Source organism: Centruroides sculpturatus, unplaced genomic scaffold, assembly GCF_000671375.1.
Source record: "Centruroides sculpturatus isolate CEXI.00-Female unplaced genomic scaffold, Cexi_2.0 scaffold1065, whole genome shotgun sequence".
NCBI lineage: Eukaryota > Metazoa > Arthropoda > Arachnida > Scorpiones > Buthidae > Centruroides > Centruroides sculpturatus.
In genome coordinates this window covers 267376-287823 of record NW_019385242.1, presented here as the reverse complement: position 1 = coordinate 287823, position 20448 = coordinate 267376, and the positions used below count along the sequence as shown (strand labels likewise).

The following is a 20448-nucleotide window of genomic DNA, read 5'->3' as shown; positions in this document are numbered from 1 at the left end:
ACAAGTTATTCGCCTAAATAAACATATTTGCGAATAAAAATTACTATTCAATTTATGACATTTTTCATTCGTCGAATTCATAATATACTTTACCAAGGACATGTTATAATTACAAGTGTACAAACTGCACAATTAAGTTTTTCATTGACTAATATGTATTAAACAGTTAATAAGGAAATATATGCATCAGTTAGTTAATTAAAGAACAAACTGGATAAGATAGCTTAAAGGATAGTCTACATATAATAAACAATAATTAATCTTCCAAACTACTTACTTTTTAAAGTCCACGGTTTCAATTCTATTAAATCTTTAAAAAATCGATTTCCTGAGATTCGACAAGATTTTGATATTTTCACTTCTTTTTCCATTCTGAAGAGGCACGGAAGAATTAATTTATTAAGCGATTTAAAGAAATTTTTCAAGTTAATCTCGGTAGTTATAAATAACTTTTTATAAACATCATCTATTCCTTCAGTATTATTTTTACTACTTGATACTAGAAAAATTTCTATCAAAATTATAACAATAGTAAACTTGAAAGCGATAGAATTCATGCTGCTAGCTTATAAAGCAACTACTTCGCAAGAGTTGAACTCAATTATTATTCTGTCATAAATGTTAAAACTGTTTTTATTTATTAGAAAGTTTCCTGAAGACATTATTCGAAACAACGAAGTGAAAAATTTTGTGGAAAACTGCAATTAACATTTCAATGATAAAAAAAAAGAAATCTTAAATTACAGTAATGTAAGGGTTACAAGATGATGTAAACTTAAAATAATTATTTAATGAACTTCATTGGATTTAGTAACGCAACTCTACGTATGGGCCATATTAGAGAAAGAAAAATTCATAGACACGACTGTGTTGTAACGGTTCGAGTTATTGATGAGTAAAATTATAGTGTGTTGAAAATATTCTAAAGTAAAAACTGAAATTATGGGTAACAATTATTACTGAATTTCTTCCATTGTTCAATGATAATTGCAGTTTCGAGTTAGGTAATGACATTTTCTGTCATTTAACGTAGTTTAGAGCAACTGTTAAAGTCGTTCTGCCATTTTTATAAAACTCTGCATCGAATAGATGGATAAGGACATTCAACAAGTTAACGGTCCTGATCTGTGTTTAGAAGTTACACACGTAAAAAAATAAATTTACCAGTGACAGAATAAATAAACATTAATGACCGGAGTTGAGGGTTCTCACCTCAACAACTAGCTGCACACATATACATTTTGGAGACTTTTTTCACGTGTTTATCACCTAATTACGAGAGGTTTTTTTTATTAAAAAAAACTCTCTGGGAAGGCACATCTCCTATTTGATTGTCTTAATTTATTAATTCAATATAATTTATGCAAAGAAAATCCGGAAAACTTCACGTCGGTCAGTTTGTTGGTCAGGTGCAAACCAGAGTTTAGAGGTTTATATATTCTCAGCCATTGACGAGCTTTTTAAACTTACGATGTAAACTATTATTTTGTAAAACTATCATGTTGTAAATCTTACGTAATTTTTAAATTTCAGTTGATATTTTAAATGCATTTTAAATAATTAAAATGAATTTAAATTTTAAAATACGAAATATCTTATATTGTATACTAGAGTCTACCACTTCAATAACTAATTATATGTAGATTTTTGTACATTTCTGATTGAACGTTTGCTACAAACGTATTATCTTTTAATCAAAGAGTAAAATGTAATATGGAAATTTTCGTTTTGTTATAGAGAAGGCACAGATTTTAAGGTTTTAAAGTTTTTATTTGACTGTACGACCTAAACTCGAAGAAATTATGTTTACTGATTTTCAGAAACTAGGAGGCTACATGTATATATGCATATATTTCCGTGCATATATACATATATGCACAGATATTTTTATTACATTTTGTCAGATACACTGTAAATATCAACGATTTTTGAAAAAACGTTTAATTTATGAAAAAGAATTCGTGTATTCTTTTATGATTTTTATTGTAGAGGTAAATAAGTGAAGGAATACATTAAAAAAGAATTTCTGGGAATTCTGCACTCTTTATTCCTCTCCTTCTCAGTTGCTCCTTGCAGCCCTATAGCTAGCCGGTTGTTAAAAATTCACCAACACACCACTGATTATAAGAGATAGTTATTAAAATTGTAGCCCAAATTTTATAATATTTGTAACAACATATAAAATAGCTGACTCAATTGCCATCTTATAAATTAATTTGCTGCTTGTAAAGTTGAATCCCCAGTGTTTTCCAACAATCCAATTGAGCAGGTTAGCTAGCTGTTTGACTCGTTTTCTTGCTAATTTCATTCACATGATGGAGCCAACTGAGCGTTGGGTCGAAGAATATTCCAAGGTATTTCAAAACTTTCACCTGTTTAATTCTGTTATTACCCATACGAACTTTAATGGGTTTTTTGATTAAAGTATCTCAGTACAACCGCAATATTCAATTCAGTTGGACACCATCTCATAAAGGACAAAAAGGAAACGAACTGGCCGATTCTTTGGCCAAAAAGGCTGGTACTTTCAAGACGCAGAATACATATACTAGGATACCAAAATCAACACCGAAAAATTCCTTAAACGAATGGGCACTAATTGAATGGCAGGAAAATTGGAATAATTCTACTACAGGGAGACTTTGCCACCAGTTTGTTCCCTCTATTACTAATCGCATCAAGGCTATTTACTACAAACTAGATCCGAAACCACCCAATGTTTAACGGAGCACGGCAATTTTCTGGCCTACTTCTACCGCTTTAAGAAGAGAAACACTAATAAATACAATGCGACAATAATAGTGTAGGAGATGCCATACATTTTATATTCCACTGTGAACGATATGAGGATTAACGCATTCCATTCTATAGGGAATGCATTCAAGAAGGTTGTAATTGGCCACCGACACTATAAAACATTTTTGATAAGAAAAATCTCTGGAAGTGTTTTGAAAGGTTTATTGAAAGCATCAGGGCTCTTCCAGACTTCTACAGGAAAGAAAAAATTCTTGAGAATGAAAACAAGAACAGACAAGATGAGCAGGAAGACTGTGAAAAAACGGAAAAGTGACGTTATCAGCGATTAATTGATCGGTCGTGTAGAATTATTCTGTGCATAGTTTAGTTGTCTAGTATTAGTTTAGTTTTAGATTCTAGATAAAAAAAAAGTATTCCCATTAATATGTATCGGGTCCTCATGTACCATGAAACTTTTATTATTATATCATAGTAAGCTGATATTTACATTTTCTCTGCGTATTAAAATTGTAATCAATTCTTAATATTATTGTAACATTGCAGTGTTCAAGGTTATTTTATACCTACCCATATGAGATGGGTTTTGTATTTTACTGTAACCGGATCATTTCTTGTAATTGTTAATACTGTATAACGGTCTTGTTAACTTTTGTAATTTTGGTTATTAACAATTTCCGATGCAACGCTCTGAGGTCATAAGAACTTTTTTCACCGTTACTTTTCTCCTTTTCCTTTATACTTCTCCATTCAGAACCCTTCCTTCAACCTTTTCTTCCCCCGTTTCTCTTCCTACTGGACTAAGTTTGCAAAAGCAGGTAGCCCCTTCTTCTTTATTATTATTATTACTATTATTATGAATATCTGTAACAAACACGAAACACAATATCATCTATCAATTTTGACTTTTCTGGCTGTTATATATAACAAACAGAAAGTATGGCGATCGGTCAAAAATGATTCCCCCAAGATTTTTACGTTTATGAACTCCGAACCTTGAAATGTCCAGAAATGCAGACAAATTCAGGGGTAATATCTGNTTTGTATTTTACTGTAATAGGATCATTTCTTGTAATTGTTAATACTGTATAACGGTCTTGTCAACTTTTGTAATTTTGGTTATTAATAATTTTCGATGGAGCGCTCTGAGGTCATAAGAACTTTTTTCACCGTGACTTTTCTCCTTTTCCTTTATACTTTTCTCTTCAGAACCTTCCTTCAATCTTTTCTTTCCCCGTTTCTCTTTCTACTAACTAAGTTTGCAAAAGCAGGCAGCCCCTTCTCCTTCTTTATTATTATTATTATTATTAATATCTGTAACAAACACGAAACACAATATCATCTATCAATTTTGACTTTTCTGGCTGTTATATATAACAAACAGAAAGTATGGCGATCGGTCAAAAATGATTCCCCCAAGATTTTTACGTTTATGAACTCCGAACCTTGAAATGTCCAGAAATGCAGACAAATTCAGGGGTAATATCTGTTTGTAAATATTAGTGTGTGTGTTTGTGTGTGAAGGGAGGGGAAAAAAAGTTTTTTAACCTTTTTGAAATTTTATGACTCTCCTGCGTTTTCTTAAATTCTTGAAATCTTGCAGGGAGGTTTATGTTTTAGTTGTTTTAATGATGATAAATTTTTCTAGTTAAACGTCGAGGGGGTAAGATTATAATGGAGGTCGTGTGTATCTTCAGCAGGGTCGAAAATTAATGACGATTTTATTTCTTATTAGCATTTAAAACTTTTTATAAAACTCGTCTCTTCTTTCAAAATGAAGGTTTTTGTCATTTTGTATAACAGTTAAAATATAAAACTTGTTTAATGAAGTATTATAACAGATGGCATCACCATAATTATAAATGTTGCCTGAAAAGTTGAGCAACTCAATGCTGGTTTATTTTGAAATGTTTATTCCGTTTATNACACCAAACACTTGCTGAGCTTATTATTAATTTACTAATCAAACGTTTTCAGCCTACTTCTAATAGGCCATCCTCAAGAAATTACTGTTCTACTATCGAATACAAAGCTTTCGAACGTTCGAAAGCTTTGTATTCGATAGTAGAACAGTAATTTCTTGATTATATTTGTGATTATATTTGAAAATACATAATTTTACATACGTAAAAATGATTGGGATGCAAGTTTTTATTTTCATTTATTTATAAAATCATGCGCCTTATGTTTTAAATCGAAAGTTCGTTTAAAGTTAATCTGGGTTTTTCACCATTAAGCTCTCCATGTCTAGTATCGATTTTGGTCTATTTGACTTTGTTTTCGAGATTACGGAAGGACAGCCAGATAAAACTGCAAATGTATAAGTAGATAATTTGAAATTTTTATCACAAAAAATAAATTTAAAATTTTAGAATTAGGTCTTCCTGTTTCCAGACTAATTAGAAATTTTTTAGATGGGTGTAAAAATATGTTGGATTTCCCGTAAAAACTCAAAAAACCGCATCTGCGCCTGTAAATCTTGCATGTCGTTTTTTATTGACACTTTCATTGTTACTTAATGTCCAACCTGTGGCTCGCGACTTTATGCGAATCTAGTAGAGTTTTATTGCGGCTCCCATATACTTATACAAATTATTTATATAAACTTTATAAATATCACAGTATTTACACAGATATAATATTTATGGAAGTTTTCTTGCTATGATGTCATGTAATATGCACAGAGATTGTAAGTGTAATTTGCAGTGTAACTTCGAAGAGGCGAATTGAACCTTATGTTACATTCATAAAGATATAGACGTTTACCTAGTAAGTCATGAAGTACTGGTATAGTGAAAGTGATATTTAATATATTAAATGATAACTACTCTATTTCATCTATAAGCAATAGAAGTAAACGATATTGCTCTTTAATACTCATTCCAACAATAATTGTGGTTCTCGTATATTTCTGATAGATAGTGTATGGCTCTTCAAAAGGTTTGGCCATTCTTAGTCAAACCTTTTCATGCCTTGTAAGCAACTAAAACCATTTGCCCACTGAGTAGCTGGTGTGCAAAATAAAGTTTCTTAAACAAGGATACATTTTTATCGTTCTCTGCAATTAATGATCTGTCGAAAATATATATATCAGTAACAATGTAAGATTCAGAAACTCTTAAGTAAACTACAAAGTTTGCCTTACACGTGGATTTACTATAGAAAGTTGGTGTTAGAGCAGGAAAACTCCAGCTCATTGATGAGGCGCGAACTGTTTAATAGTTTTATACTTATATTAACAATGAAACATCTTTTCAGTTGAAAGTGATCTGTTAGAATTAAGTTATAAATATCTCGGAGTATTTAAATTGTATAAATTAGTTACCAGATCTGGTAAATAATTTACTTTTACATGGTTTCGTCTCTTCTCTTACTTAAGAAAAAAAGTTTTATAATTGTTGTTGTAATTCATAGTAAAAAATTAAACTATGTTTGTTTATTTAATGAAATAAACAATATAAAAGAATCCATACGTAAAATATCCAAATTTATATTTTAATTTCTACTCAAAAAAACAAATTAGTTTTATCNCTTACTTAAGAAAAAAGTTTTATAATTGTTGTTGTAATTCATAGTAAAATATTAAACTATGTGTGTTTATTTAATGAAATAAACAATATAAAAGAATCCATACGTAAAATATCCAAATTTATATTTTAATTTCTACTCAAAGAAACAAATTAGTTTTATCAAACAAAGTACATGATGCGAAAAATGAATTACAGTTACATTGATATTAATCGCATATAAATACTTATATAACAATGAATAATTAATTTATTTAGTTCTTATTTTTGTCACGTAAACAAGAAGAAATGTTCCTGATAATATATTCTGCATATTATTGTATTTATGTCCCATGTTATATATATTTAACATTCCTGACTTACTTTATCTATTGTTTGAAGTTGGCATTCATTTTTTTGTATTGAGGTTACGTTAGAATTTCTTTCGTAAAATAAACCTTTAACTACAGCATTAAAAGGAGCTTCCAGGAATAAGTAGAAAACAAAAGATGCAATTATGGAAATAAACAACAAAAATATAAACGCCATCCACTGTAAAAGAAAAATAAATTATATTCAATAATGAATTAGAATATTATTTTAAATTAAATATAATACTGTACTATCAATTTATTTTTTATATAACGGTAAAATTAATGGTAAAGTACTCTTACTTTAAGTTAAAGATAATGATTGGGGTATTAAACTTATTAAGTAATTTAATATAAGTTACTTCCGAATTACAGCTCTAAAATAGTAAAATTTATTTTTATTTGTCTTAAGTCATAAAACAGAAAACTTCAGTATAACATTATTTTTGAATACAGTATAAACTGCCAGAAGGGTACAGTTGGAAAGAGGATGGAAAAATTACTTTGAAAGTGGTGTTGTGTTTAAGACTTACAACATTACGTAGTAAAAGTTGTAGAGATAATTATTTGCTGTACGTATAAACTAACGATTGGAACATTCGCCTAATAACGGATTAGTAGTCCACCTGCAATTTTATCTAAACCCATACCTGTTCAAACAGTTTTGTTAGTTGGTGTGCATTTCATGGTGGAATGGGTAAGAAACTCAGCCCATGTTTTAGCATATATTAATTAATAATGTTCACATCTGAGTACATTCTTGTAAGATGGGCAAGACAATATGCGGAATTCATTGTCGTATTCCTCCAATCATTCCCGAATGAGCCTTGCCCGGTTACACGGTGCATTATTATTTTCAAACATGTCACTATTGTCAGAAAACTTTGGTGATCATGTGCACATGTTAGTCTGGAGATACACACCCTAGACTAACAGGTCTCTGTATCTTTTACCATTCAAAGATTGTGGTATCACGAATAGTAACTCACTGGTCGTCATCCTATAATCTATGAATAGGCTAGGATCACTGACAGTGACCTACCCCTGGTCAAAAGAGCCTTCCCCAGGCTATTATACTATAATCAATAGCTTATGTAACCTCAACTGTGCAAGCAACATATGTGGCTTGATGTGGATTACATCAGATTCGGATCTAGCCTTCGGTGTGATTCCGCAAGGAACTCAACTCGTAACTCCTGGTAAGCTTCTTCCATATGTCCAAGGTCTAATGCTATTTTTTTCTTGTTTACACGAGGCGTTGTTTGAAATGACACTTCATCAACAGATGCACTCTTTCCGTTAAGTGACTATTGAAATCCAGTCGATACAAGTATATTGCATTGTCATTGTCTTATCCGCTGTTGTACTGGCTTGTAAGTTATTCTACTGTACTTCATCTGTGTTTAGTTACCAGTCCTAACATACGATACTCACCTTCAGGATGAATCACACATGCCAGCCGGTATATCATCTTCGAGAGGATGTTTGTGCATGATCCATGTATTTGCAGTCAAAGTCGCTGAAGTCACCCGGTTTGCACATGGCTGGCAAATATTGTCTTCAAGTATGAAAAAAGGTCAACACGTCATGACTGCAAAGTTGCAAAGTAGAATTAGAGGACACCATTTTATCATTATTATCACACCATATAATGGAAATAGTGCTGGCGTAGTGTTCCTAAAGCAGTGTTAGTTCAGTGTATATCAAATACCTGAGAATAGGTATATTATAAAATTAGAAGGAAAGACTTATGTAATATATTATCTGACTTTTAGAGATAGGTTTCTTTTGTGCAGTTTACCAGAGATTCACAGATGAAAACCAATCTTAACAATAAGTCGAAAAAATTAAAAGAAAAATTGGAAAAGGAATTCATATTCTTGTAATTAGAACTGTTAGGTTTTTTATACCGGTGTACAATAGTGTGTATTTCTTTCGTCTGTCAGAAAAGAGCCATGTTTCAGAAACAGCCACAGTGCAGTTTGTAACGAACTTTTTTGATTATTTCCTAAAAATAAACTACTTACCAGTGTTATCATAGAAAGATAAAATGGTTTCCTAATGGTAAAGTAAATGTAGAAGATGAAAAGAAAATGTACTATGTAGAGAGATCCATTCAGACAATCAAATCTTACGAATATATCTGAAGACAGAAATCTTTTTACTAAACCTGAAATATAAAAACAAAACTAATTAATTATATATTCTAGAAAACATTGCGTGAGTTTTTACTGCATATCAAGACAATCAATTCATTCTCTGATACAGTGGCAACGACATGGAGGAACTGAGTATTTATTGATTTCACACGGGTTCGAACAATCAAGGCATTTATGTTTATTTTAATAACAGAAAATACATCCTAAAATCTTATTTGTATAAAAAAATTATATAAATTTCTAAATTCAAAAACTAATGGCTAAAGAAGCCCTATTTTCCTCCGTGTCTCATATAATTTCTGGATTGCCCTGTTCTAACATCAAAGAAGAATTATTTATTGTGACATCAGAGCCCTCATTGCGACATCGTCACAATGTGGGCTCCAATTTTTAATCATATTTTTAATTAATTTAATTCAAAATATATGCTCTTCAGATCAAATTGGTAGATGCTTCACTTTACACGTACTTTGCTTTTACCAATAGAATCATACTTGTAATTGTCTAACACGTTTCGAAGAAAACTATTAAATCGAAATAACAAAATTTTCGCTTTTTATCCGATATTTCTGTATATATAATTGGAGTGTAATGCGATTGCGCCTTTCAACTTTAGTTGCAGGTTTTACCTTCCTAACAGCGTTCACGGGATTTACGAAGGACATACAGACAGACTGACAATAGTGGGAATATAAAGGTTTAATTCTTTTCCAATTGAAGTTAAAAATAAAACTAAATAAATAAAATAGTCTGTTATATCATATTCCAATTTCCCATAGTAATATATTCATTATATATAAAACATAGCGTAAACGCGATTGACTATGTATAATTTTTCAAAATCTGTAAATAATTATACTATTCTGTATGAGATAACATTGTTAGTTTGCTTTCTTAAAGCAAAATGTTAAAATAAGTGTTATTTAAAAGATTATTATGCGGCCAACAAGTATAATGGGGCAACGAAGAAGTAAAGTACAAGTTGTAACAAGAATAATGGAGCAACGAAGAAGTACAGTAAAGATCTTGAGCAATATTCTGTTTCTTCTACTTGATATTATCTTGTTTGAAAAGCGGATAACCCGCGTGTTATCTGTGGTTAACCCTCGGTTAGACCTGCGGCGATTATTATTTTAGATGGCAAGACAATCAACTCTCAATAGTACCAGTTAATTAATAGATGACGTATAATATAATAATAGTATAGGTTGGGATATGTCGCATTGTAAAACTGAAGTTTTGCACGTTGTGAAAAATAATTGTTTAGTAAATATATACAAACAAATAATATTAATTGTAAGTGAAATGTGTGATTTTGATATTTAGTGGTTTTCAAATTGTATTATATAGTAATATAATGTAACTTATACTTATACAGTACTTTAACTAAAAGAACTGACTCTCAGTTACTTTTACTGTAAAAAGTGGAAATGGAAAATATAATACATAAATACTGGATAAATTTAAAGTAAAGTAAGATTTGAATTTTAATGAGCCATTGTTTCACGTCATTATAATTTATATTTTATACGATATAGTTGCTTTTTTAATGTATATTTACGGAAAATGCAAAATATGGAAATGAATTTTTAATTCGTTTTTCTATGAAACATATAAGTGTTTGTTGTAAAAATTTTTTACAATATATAAGTAATGTCGGGTTCCTAATTGTACTGTTGTTGATTTTTGACAGCATTGAACAGGGATTGTAGATATACAAAAACCCGAAATGTATTTGTAGCCTGCGTTCAATTTGGCAATAAAGTCTTAATTTTCTAACCGGAAGTGCTTTGAGATTGTCAACCATAATGATTTATTGAATTAAAATGACTATATATATATAACTTAATAAAATAAGTTGATCAAAACACAGATAAGCTGCTAAAATAGATTCTATTTCATATGTTAGACATGTGAAGAAAACTTTACGTAGCCAGTGTTTTGGCAAAGCGCAAACCTGTGACTGGACTAAGGTATTTAAAGCGAAGTAAGTAATTAAATAATGGAAAAATAAAATCAATCTTTATACATAAACAATTACTTTGAGAGACATCTTTGTTCTCCTGATTTAGTATATAAATTTTCTCCATTGCATCCGTCAAGGAGAAGATTTATATACCAAATAGTGTAAAAGTTTATTGATGAACTAAGAAACTTGTTTTAATATTTATAAATTATTTTATAGTGTTTAAAATGAAAATAGTAACTATTCATATTTTTAGGTACGAAATTTATGCTTTAATTCGAATACTGCTTACCTCCATGGCCTTTAGTAAATGCGATGCATATCCATATATTTGCAACTAACCATAAATACGGTGCAAATATCTTGAATAGAAGAATACTATTTTCATTCGGCGATACCGTATTCATATTTCCGTGTATTCCAAATATTGCAAATAGCAAACATGCAATTGATAACATCCAAAACAATAAACGAATTTTCTGTAATAGAAAATTAGATATGTTTTAATTATTTTATGTAAGAAGAAGCTTGTGTAATGCGATTGAAAGTTTTAAGTATACGTAATAAGTAAAGCATTAATTGCAGTTGGAGTTTGTTAATCCAACTGTTTGCTAATCAAGTTCGAGTGCTGCCATATTATCAAATATACAGGGTGTATTAGAATGACGTTTTAAAAATTTGGGGGATTGTAGAGGATGAAATTTTGAACGTTTTGATATAAGGAACCTATAGCCGGGAATTTGAACTGAAGTGTCTACGGTGGTAGGAAGTACTTGACCGCCTGTTACTTTGGTAGCACCCTTCCGTCCATTGACGTCATGTTATTGCTGCGGATGGAAAACTGTAAACACATAACTATAGGTGTAACTAAGCCTGTGTACAGGACGTTGTGTTCTTAGTGCTTGTCGTCCTTTAGGTCACCATCAGAGCAGAGCGTGGCATCTTACAGAGAGTCGGACAAAACGTGGTTCGTCGTTGCACATTATGTAACGAAGTTGATGATCGTCACATTGAACATTTATTGAAGTAAACTGATTCGATGTACACTTTGATTGTCCTCTACTGTTTTGTCAATAAAACTTGTCATAAATACTGTATTCTGCTGTTTCATTCAGCATATCGACCGCAAAGTGCAAAGTGCTGTAGACACTTTCGTTCAAATTTCCGGCTATGGGTTCCTTACATAAAAACGTTCAAAATTTCATCCTCTACACACCTCCAAATTTTTAAAACATCATTCTGATATACCCTGTATATGTATTATTGCAAAAATCGATAAGCTATATTAAAAAAAATCCGCTGCATTATTTACCATTTATATTAAGGCTATTTTAAGAATTAGATATAGAGCGAATTGATTATTCGTTTGGCATGACTAATTGAATCAAGTGATCGTATTATTAAAAACACAACCGCTCACAAATGTAAGTGGTTGCGTTTTTAATAATTTTTACAACATTGCCACGATCAAAAGCAAATTAAAATATCAATTTCTTTGTTATTTATTGCACCTCAATATTTAGACAAAGACATTTATAGCAGCATAAATTAAAACACGAAGTAGAAATTAAGCTGAAGAAAAAAAAATCTCAAAAAATGAATTCTTGTAAATCTGAATATAGGGGAGACCGGGGCAAGATCGGCATGTTAAGCTTTACTTAAATTTTGTGTAATAAATACTGCTGTAAACTGAAAAAAAAGCTTTGCATATTGTCTATTGGAATGTTACCTTACTATAGAACTGGTTAAAATCAGTTTGGAAATAAAAATAATTAAAATAATTACAACTTTACAAGAAGAGAGAAATTGACGAAGTTGCCCCGGGTATAGGGGCAAGATCGGCAACTTCTCTCTTTTTGTAAAGTTGTAATTATTTTAATTATTTTTATTAAAGTTGCCCCTGGTATAGGGGCAACAGTAATGGGGCAAGATAGGCACGTATATAAAATTATGTTATTAACAATGTATAAGTTGGAATTCACTATTAAAACAAAGAAATACAAATCCAACACCCATTTAATATTATTACAACGAAATGCAAGTTCAAAGACATATATACATGAATAACAAATGCAAACATGTTTTCATTTATCATCTGTTTGATTTTTATCCTTTGCTTCTAATGTGGCTTTATGTTGCCGATCTTACCCCGCTAGTCATGATTTCGAAACATTAAGTACAACCCTGAGAACAGAATGCCAAGCCACGATCTGGCCACGTGAATAAGTTGAAGTTACATCCTTCTAACAGGAAAAGTAACTTTCGTTATCATGGAATTATAACAAAACCTGCCAATTCAATATAAATGGAAAAAAAATATTATATGGAATTCAACGAAAATGAAAATTTGCTTGATAATTCAACTACGCTTGTTGGAGAACAATAAAAACACTACATTCAACAAGCTACCAATAAAACTCAACTTCCTAACCTATAACCAAAGTTTCCTTTTAATTTGTTTTTTAAAAAAAAAAGCGCTTGACAAACTTGCCCCGCATGCCGAAGTTGCCTCGGTCTCCCCTATATAAACAAAAACGTAAATTTATATGTCATGTGCCAACCTATCCGTCTAGTTAACAGGCAGGGTAGATTGGTAAGTAGGTAAGAAAGTCAATAGATAATAAAATATGTAAAATTCAAATTAAATCTCTAAGATAATGTTAACATAAAATTGATCTACCTTTCCAAATTTCAAAATTTTTCTTTGAGATAAAAGATACCCAACCAGTAGTCCCATACAATAACTACTTAGATGTGAGCAATATGGTTTGAAATATACTTTTTCCAGATACTTCATTATTTTCCTAAAAAGATGAAAATTTTATAAAAATTTATATTTAATATATTGTATAATAAATATAAAAATTAATTATTGAAAATTAATACATGTTGTAATGTTTCATTTAAGTGTGGTTACAAGAAAAGAAAATAAGGAGAAGATGCCATTATACTTGTAATTCGTTTATCAGCACTTGTGATAAGTACAAATTATATACAATCATTGTTTTTCATGTATGCAGCGTAAGACAAAAGTTTCTTTACGTTTATCGTCATTGCGAATTTATGTTTATTGTTGATGGTTAGTAGACGTGTTATAATGTTTTTCTTGTTGATAGTAAACACTGTGGATCCTGTGTGTGATCTAAGCCGAGTGATTTATGTATCGGCTTATATTATTGGGAACTACCCTATTTGGCTAATAGAGAATGGCTGGAACAGTGGTTTTCAAAGAGGTAGTTTGAAGAGCAGATTGTGTTTTCTGATATTCGGGGTAAGATGCCACATTGCGTATCGTATTAGATGTGATTGCATTTACTTCTTGTTATGTAAAAAATGACATAATAAAGTTTGAAGTAAAAATATTTAGTTTTTGTTGGTTTTGTTAAGCTATGGCATTTTCTCCGGACTACTGTACTTTTAGTAAATGTTAAACTCGTGTATTGAATATTGTTGAAATGTTTATCTTATTCACTCTAACTCATTAATAACATATTAATTTAACCATATAAACGTACTTTATATCAAGAAGATATCCAAATATTGCTGCAGTATCGGTAATTAAAAGAAGTGCTGTGTTTGCTGCAAATCCGATTAAAGTCAGCAAGACCATCATTATAATTCCACATTTTGGCCACCTGTAAATTAAAATATCATATTATATGTTAATAATTCTCATAAAACAACGATAATTCAATTAATGTTTTATTGCATGAAACTTCGTTTGTTAAGACTATTATGCTCTGTAGTTATTACTGTTTAACAAGTTAATGTAATAAGTTGTAGACTATAACATAATACAAAACACAATACAAAATAATTATTAATTTTTGAAATACATGATGAATTAATTTCACCTTTCCAAGACTTCCAAGACTTAAATCTCATTGAATACCTTTTCCTACCTGCTTCAAATTTCAAACAATGAAAGAGCATTTCTTCGCAATTTCTATATACTTTCATACACAACTACTACAGATTCAATCAGAATGTATTATTAGTTTACTATTGTATGTTATAAGATAAGATTGAGCACATGTCTGTTAAATAATTAATCGTTTTAACATGATAAATTTTGTTAATAAGCAAGTAATTCTCGTGCCCAAAAGTAAAAAGTATATATAAAAAATTCTCGTTTAAAAAATATATTACTTTGTTATGAGAAAATGCATGAAATTTTGGTAAATGTTTCTTATCTCATAATTTCATTACGTGCTTTGTCCATTTAGATTGCACAAGACATCGCCTTAATAACACGAAAGTTTTAAAAATAGCCACAGTAAAATAGAATGCACAACTTTTCTTTCTGTTTGCATAAACAAAATCTTTTTTCAGGCACTAAAACCGTTAAGAAATGTTTACAGAAATCATGCTTAAAGACTATGGGAAACTGGAGATATTGGAAAATATGGTTCACATGACTTTTTAGAACATGTTTCAGAAAACTTTTAAGTTGTGAACGTTCGCTGAGAATATATTGAAATCTACCTAAAGTAGTAAAAATAAATAACAAAGCAGAAAATATAGAAACGTAAATAGTAGTATGATAAAAAAAAAATACCTTATTTTACTACTACTACTGAATTTATACATAGAAATAAAGTTATAGCGCGATAATTGACAACCTTGTTTGGACCATTAATATTAATTCCGAAAATCTTGCAGATAGTCAAAACAATAGTCTAAACGTAGATGACCATGATGGGCCCTATTTTAAAAAAATATAAACAAAAAGTATATACTAACTTCAACATAGTTGCAAAACTAGAGTTTTCTACATTCATTTTTCCTTTATATTTATATATATATTGAAGTTACGTTTAACATAAAATCTTCTTAGTTCTGTTTTCTTATATATTACTATTAGTACATCGATGTACTAATAGTGACATATAGCAGAGTTTAAGTTAAACGTCACTTCAAAAAATAATATGGAAAAGTATAAAGAAAAATTAATGTAGAAAAATTTAAAATTTTACGAAAATTAAAAGACATTTTCTAACGATCAATTTTCTGAATAAGAGAATGCAAAAACAAGAAAATTCAATACAACCTATTAAATAACAATAACAAATTAATTTGTTTTATAATTATAAAATAAGAGTATATTTTACAGTTATTGAATCATAAATGATATAATACTTCATATACGAATCTCTTCAAATTAAGACCTATATTTTCATAAATATATACTGATTATTCTACGATAGTTTGAATCTATAAAAACAAATTTCGCTTTTTAATGAAATACAGCAGTAAATTTCAAAAAGTATATTTCAAATAAAATGACTGTCATCTCATTCTTCTTACCTGTCAAGTATAAATAATATGGGTGCAGTTATGATAGTTAATTGAAATATTACATTCATGATCCACATGGGAGTTATCATCTGCAAGAAAAATACATTACAAGTTACTGTTTTACACAATGCAGTAAATAAAATTGAATTTAAGTTTGTTGCCACTTACCAACGGTATGAATTTATAAAAATTCGATACATGAAAAACGAATTTCCACCAATGTTCTTCAATTAGATTAACTTGTTCCTGTAGAAAATGCCAATGTGGGCCATCACCAAATATTGGTAGTATAAGGGCAATTGCTGTAGTACATATCACTGGAAATGTTAATCTGAAACATGAAAATACAAGAAATTCCCAATGAAATTTATCATCAAACCGAAATAAGGATTGTAAAATCAAATAATTTTTCAAACCTGATGAACCTCTTCACTACAAACATAATGTAATAGAAAATAGAATGCTTCACGTTATTTCTTCGTAGATAAAGTGTTAGAAAGCCGCTACATTACAAATTAAAAATACATCATTACATTCTTACATACTAATTATCTATAAAGAAGTTTTAAAATGTTATTTATTGCATTATCGTCGTCAATCTTTCATTATTTTTCATATTGCTGTGTCACAAAAGAAATTTCCGTTTCTATTAGTTACATCTATAAAAAATTAGAATCTTATAATTTTAATAGCCTCTTCGTAGTATAACTGTCTACTTTCTTCCTATTATTGTTCACAAAAACAGAAAATTTACCTTTACTTTATTGAATTCGACACATTCGAGTTGTGTTTGACTTAAAAGTTTGTATATTGTATATTATTGAGCAAAATAAATAAAATTGTGTGTCTCACGATCTGTTATAAGATTTTATTATAAAAACTTTTTTATTTTTAACTAATATAAAATGGTAAAAAGCTTAGCTTTCGGGTAGTGATGAGTTTTATAAAGAGTAATAACGAGAAAATGTTTATCAAGCATTACTCCTCTATTAATACCTTTATGTTAAGAATACACTTGTAATGTTATTCTTATATTTATTATTTAAAAAATTTAATTTTTAAGAACTAAAAATGTATTAATTAAATAATAAAAAACAATTAATAATGAAAAACATTGCATACCTCAAGAATAAGAAAGATTCGACTGTTTCGAATGAGTTTAGCACTAGGTCCATGTAAGCAACGTCAATCACATGAGTATAGTATAGGAGATTTTCTAGAAATAAATTTTAATAAATATTTTGTTATATATTTAAATATAATAATAATAATTGTTTTACGTTGAAATATATAAATATAATAAATTGATTTCATTTTACTTCATTTATATTTATTAAATATTAGTTTATATACCACATGTTACCCGAAAAATGTAATAGAGCACTGCAATGGAATAACCTTTCTTATGTTCTGAGAATGTACAATCTGCATAGTTATTTACAGTGATAATGCAATAACTATTGTTGATTTATTCTAAAATAATGTGCATATGTTCCCCCAACAAATTTTAATAACTAATAAACAATAAATCATTAAAACATAAGACACAAAAAAGCTCAAGAGTAGTGGAATATTCTGTAAGTAACACATTCATTTATTAAATAGATTTAATAGTAATTCTTAAAGTACTTTTTTTTAGAATTAAAAGTTGAAGAAGTAAGTGTAAAATTATAAGAAAGTAAAAACAGAATGTTATTATTGTAATCACAATAAAATGTGTTGTAATATTGTAGTCATATTATAATAAACAGTTTTGAAAGGAAATATTATTTAAAATATATCCACTTTTAATTAAAATAAATGTATAAAATATATGTCTGAAAAAGATAATAAAAGAAAAAAATCATTATAAAGAAAGATAAAGTTAGAGATGTTAAAAGTTTAGTTACAATAGAAAAGGATACACAGTACTGGAAGGAATTTGACACTCATTAAAGTTGCTTATAAAACTATGTTTCCCATTAAGCCTTCTTATCTGGCAACATATCTTCTTTAAAAAGAAATGAAACTATTAAAATGATGTTTGACAGCTAGTGATAAAAACATTTTGGTTAGGTTTGATGAAATATGTCAATGAATACATGGCACACGCGTAATGTTCTGTGTTTCTGTATGGTGCTGTACGATGGATTTAAAACCATTAATGGTTTCGTGCAATCACTGAGGATGAATCAACCAGTGGTTACATCTGCCGATAGTCTAGTTATCTGTGTATTCGCTCTTTTTCCTCTGTGGAAACTAGAGGATATGCATTTAATCATGTCCAGCATGGATTTGGTCAAATTTGCAATAGGCAACTGGGTTTATTATCAGAAATTAAGTTGAAATATGTAAAATAATCAATATGAAAAAACTTTAATAGCTGATAATTAAACAAAATTAATTTAATTCGAATTATTAACTTATTTTTCAGAGTAACAACTTTCTACCTAATGCTGGATATCGATCAGTTCGTATCACAATGCAACCCCACAATACACCATTTTCTGGCTCTAAAGTTATAATCGCTTAAATTTTAAAATAACATATAATTATATAGATATACGCAGTGATTGAAAAAAAAAAAAGATATTAATACATCTCTGTACTATGTTTTAAGTAGAGAGAAAGCGAAGGATTATGTCTCCCCTTGTCTTTTGGTACCAATTATTCTGCACGCAATAAAGGCTATGAAATAATTGTAAAATCTATCTGAACATCGAAAAAAATGCAAATAAGAAAACGTAGATTAAAGAATATTAAAAAAATTGTTTCCTTATTAAAATAGATATAGGCCTAATAGGAACAATATGAATCGAGCTGTACTTCTCACGATAATTATTCCCATTGATTTTATATCAGATGCAACAGACAGCTTTTTTTAACTTACGTTAATATTAATTCCACATAAAGACATAACAGTTTACATCTATTTTATCTGAATATATATTTGAACTCGTAAATAACAACTTGTAAATGGACGGTGAAAATATAGAAGCTTAAGTTTAAACATAGTTTTCATGTCAGTCACTACATACTTATATATAGTATTTATTCTAATAAACAGTACACTGCTTACATTTTTCAGTTGGCAAGTACTCAGTCTAATAGAGTGCGTTTATTATTAGAGGGTGCTAATTTTTTTTCTATTAAAAGGCACTATGAGGACGTTTAGTTACTGTAGTAGCTCATTGTGTGTTTGTTAAGGCTCATAATAGTGTGGATAAATGGTGACAGACAGGATTCAACATATCTGGACAGATCATCCCTAGAAAATTTTTTGAATGATTTTCGATTTGTACGGATTCAATCCGGATAATAGTGTACAATTGGAGTCCGGATCGAACCGGACTCCAATTGTAGACTATTATCCTCCACGGTCATCCGACCATCAGAGAATGCTATTATGAAATAAATCCGATATCTTTTTACACATTATTGTAATTTCGAAACATTGCAATACTCATTACAAGTGTCTTTTATTTTAACATATAGTAAAAGTGACAAAGCTGAATAGACTGTACAATTTTTGAGTTTAATAAATAAATACTGTACTTTACACACTAATAACAATTAAATAATTCAAATTTAAATAGTTATGTAATTAGATTTTAATTTATTCGATTAATGAAATGTAAAATCAAACTTTAATTTCTTACTTACCTATTGAAGGAAAATAAATGAAAGCCCCTATTATATGAATATATATTAACTTTATCAATAAAATCAGTTTAACGCCGCAAATCCATTTCGTCTCCTCTTTGATGTTGACTTTCAGCAATTTCTGCATAGATGTGTTAAGAGAGACACACAGAAAATAATTCGAAATCTTCACTGAAAGTACAAAATTTTTTATGTATTTAATTGATAAAACACGTTAGACTTTCGTCAATCCGACACGTACCAGAGCAAAGCGATGTTGGATTTCCTGTATAGGTGAATGGATGTTCTGCATTTCCGCAAAATTCGATAAATTATGTGATTCGAACGTTACAGACATTACTGTACAGTTTATACCAGTGCAGCTACTGCATGCAACTGATATATTTGTGTACGCTGTTTACACAGCTTATCGACAAGCGTACAAAGGCTGCCGAAACCAAAAGTAGAAAATGAAAACTACAAAATTTTTGTTTTATGTCAACCGAACTGTGGCAGAAAAGAGGGTTCAGCTGTGCTGCATAACGTTTCTGATTTATATTAACCAATAAATAATTAAAATAATACTATAGTATGTCATTACTTCAACGCCATGACATTGATTACTGCCGTGCCAATGTGCAGTAGGATATTAAAATGGCAGAAAATATTAGAAAGCGTGACATTAATCTAAAAGCATTTTCAGATAAAATAAGAATACACTAATGCTTATAAAATAAATCAGATCAAAATTTACAGGTTAGATATTGCTGTAA

General features: G+C 29.5%; 1 protein-coding gene across 1 annotated transcript; it reads right to left on the bottom strand.

Moving 5' to 3' along the window:
• Positions 1-9442: 9442 nt before the first annotated feature.
• LOC111636629 lies at positions 9443-20036 on the bottom strand. The gene is made up of 10 exons (XM_023381912.1): positions 19938-20036; positions 19697-19867; positions 17177-17270; positions 16471-16557; positions 16223-16385; positions 16064-16143; positions 14272-14391; positions 13437-13560; positions 11049-11235; positions 9443-9522 (listed from the first exon to the last, which is right to left on the bottom strand). The coding sequence occupies exons 2-10, from the start codon at positions 19821-19823 to the stop codon at positions 9443-9445; spliced, it is 1062 nt and encodes a 353-aa protein (XP_023237680.1). The 5' UTR covers positions 19824-19867; positions 19938-20036.
• Positions 20037-20448: the final 412 nt, after the last annotated feature.

Bases quoted from the DNA above. Each gene is read 5' to 3' on its own strand.
- LOC111636629 (XM_023381912.1), bottom strand. From the start codon at position 19,823: ATGCAGAAATTGCTGAAAGTCAACATCAAAGAGGAGACGAAATGGATT. The intron at 13,561-14,271 runs GTACGTTTATAT...TCATCTTTTTAG, and splicing joins GGATATCTTCTTGATATAAA to GAAAATAATGAAGTATCTGG. The intron at 11,236-13,436 runs GTAGATCAATTT...TTTCTATTACAG, and splicing joins AAATTTTGAAATTTGGAAAG to AAAATTCGTTTATTGTTTTG.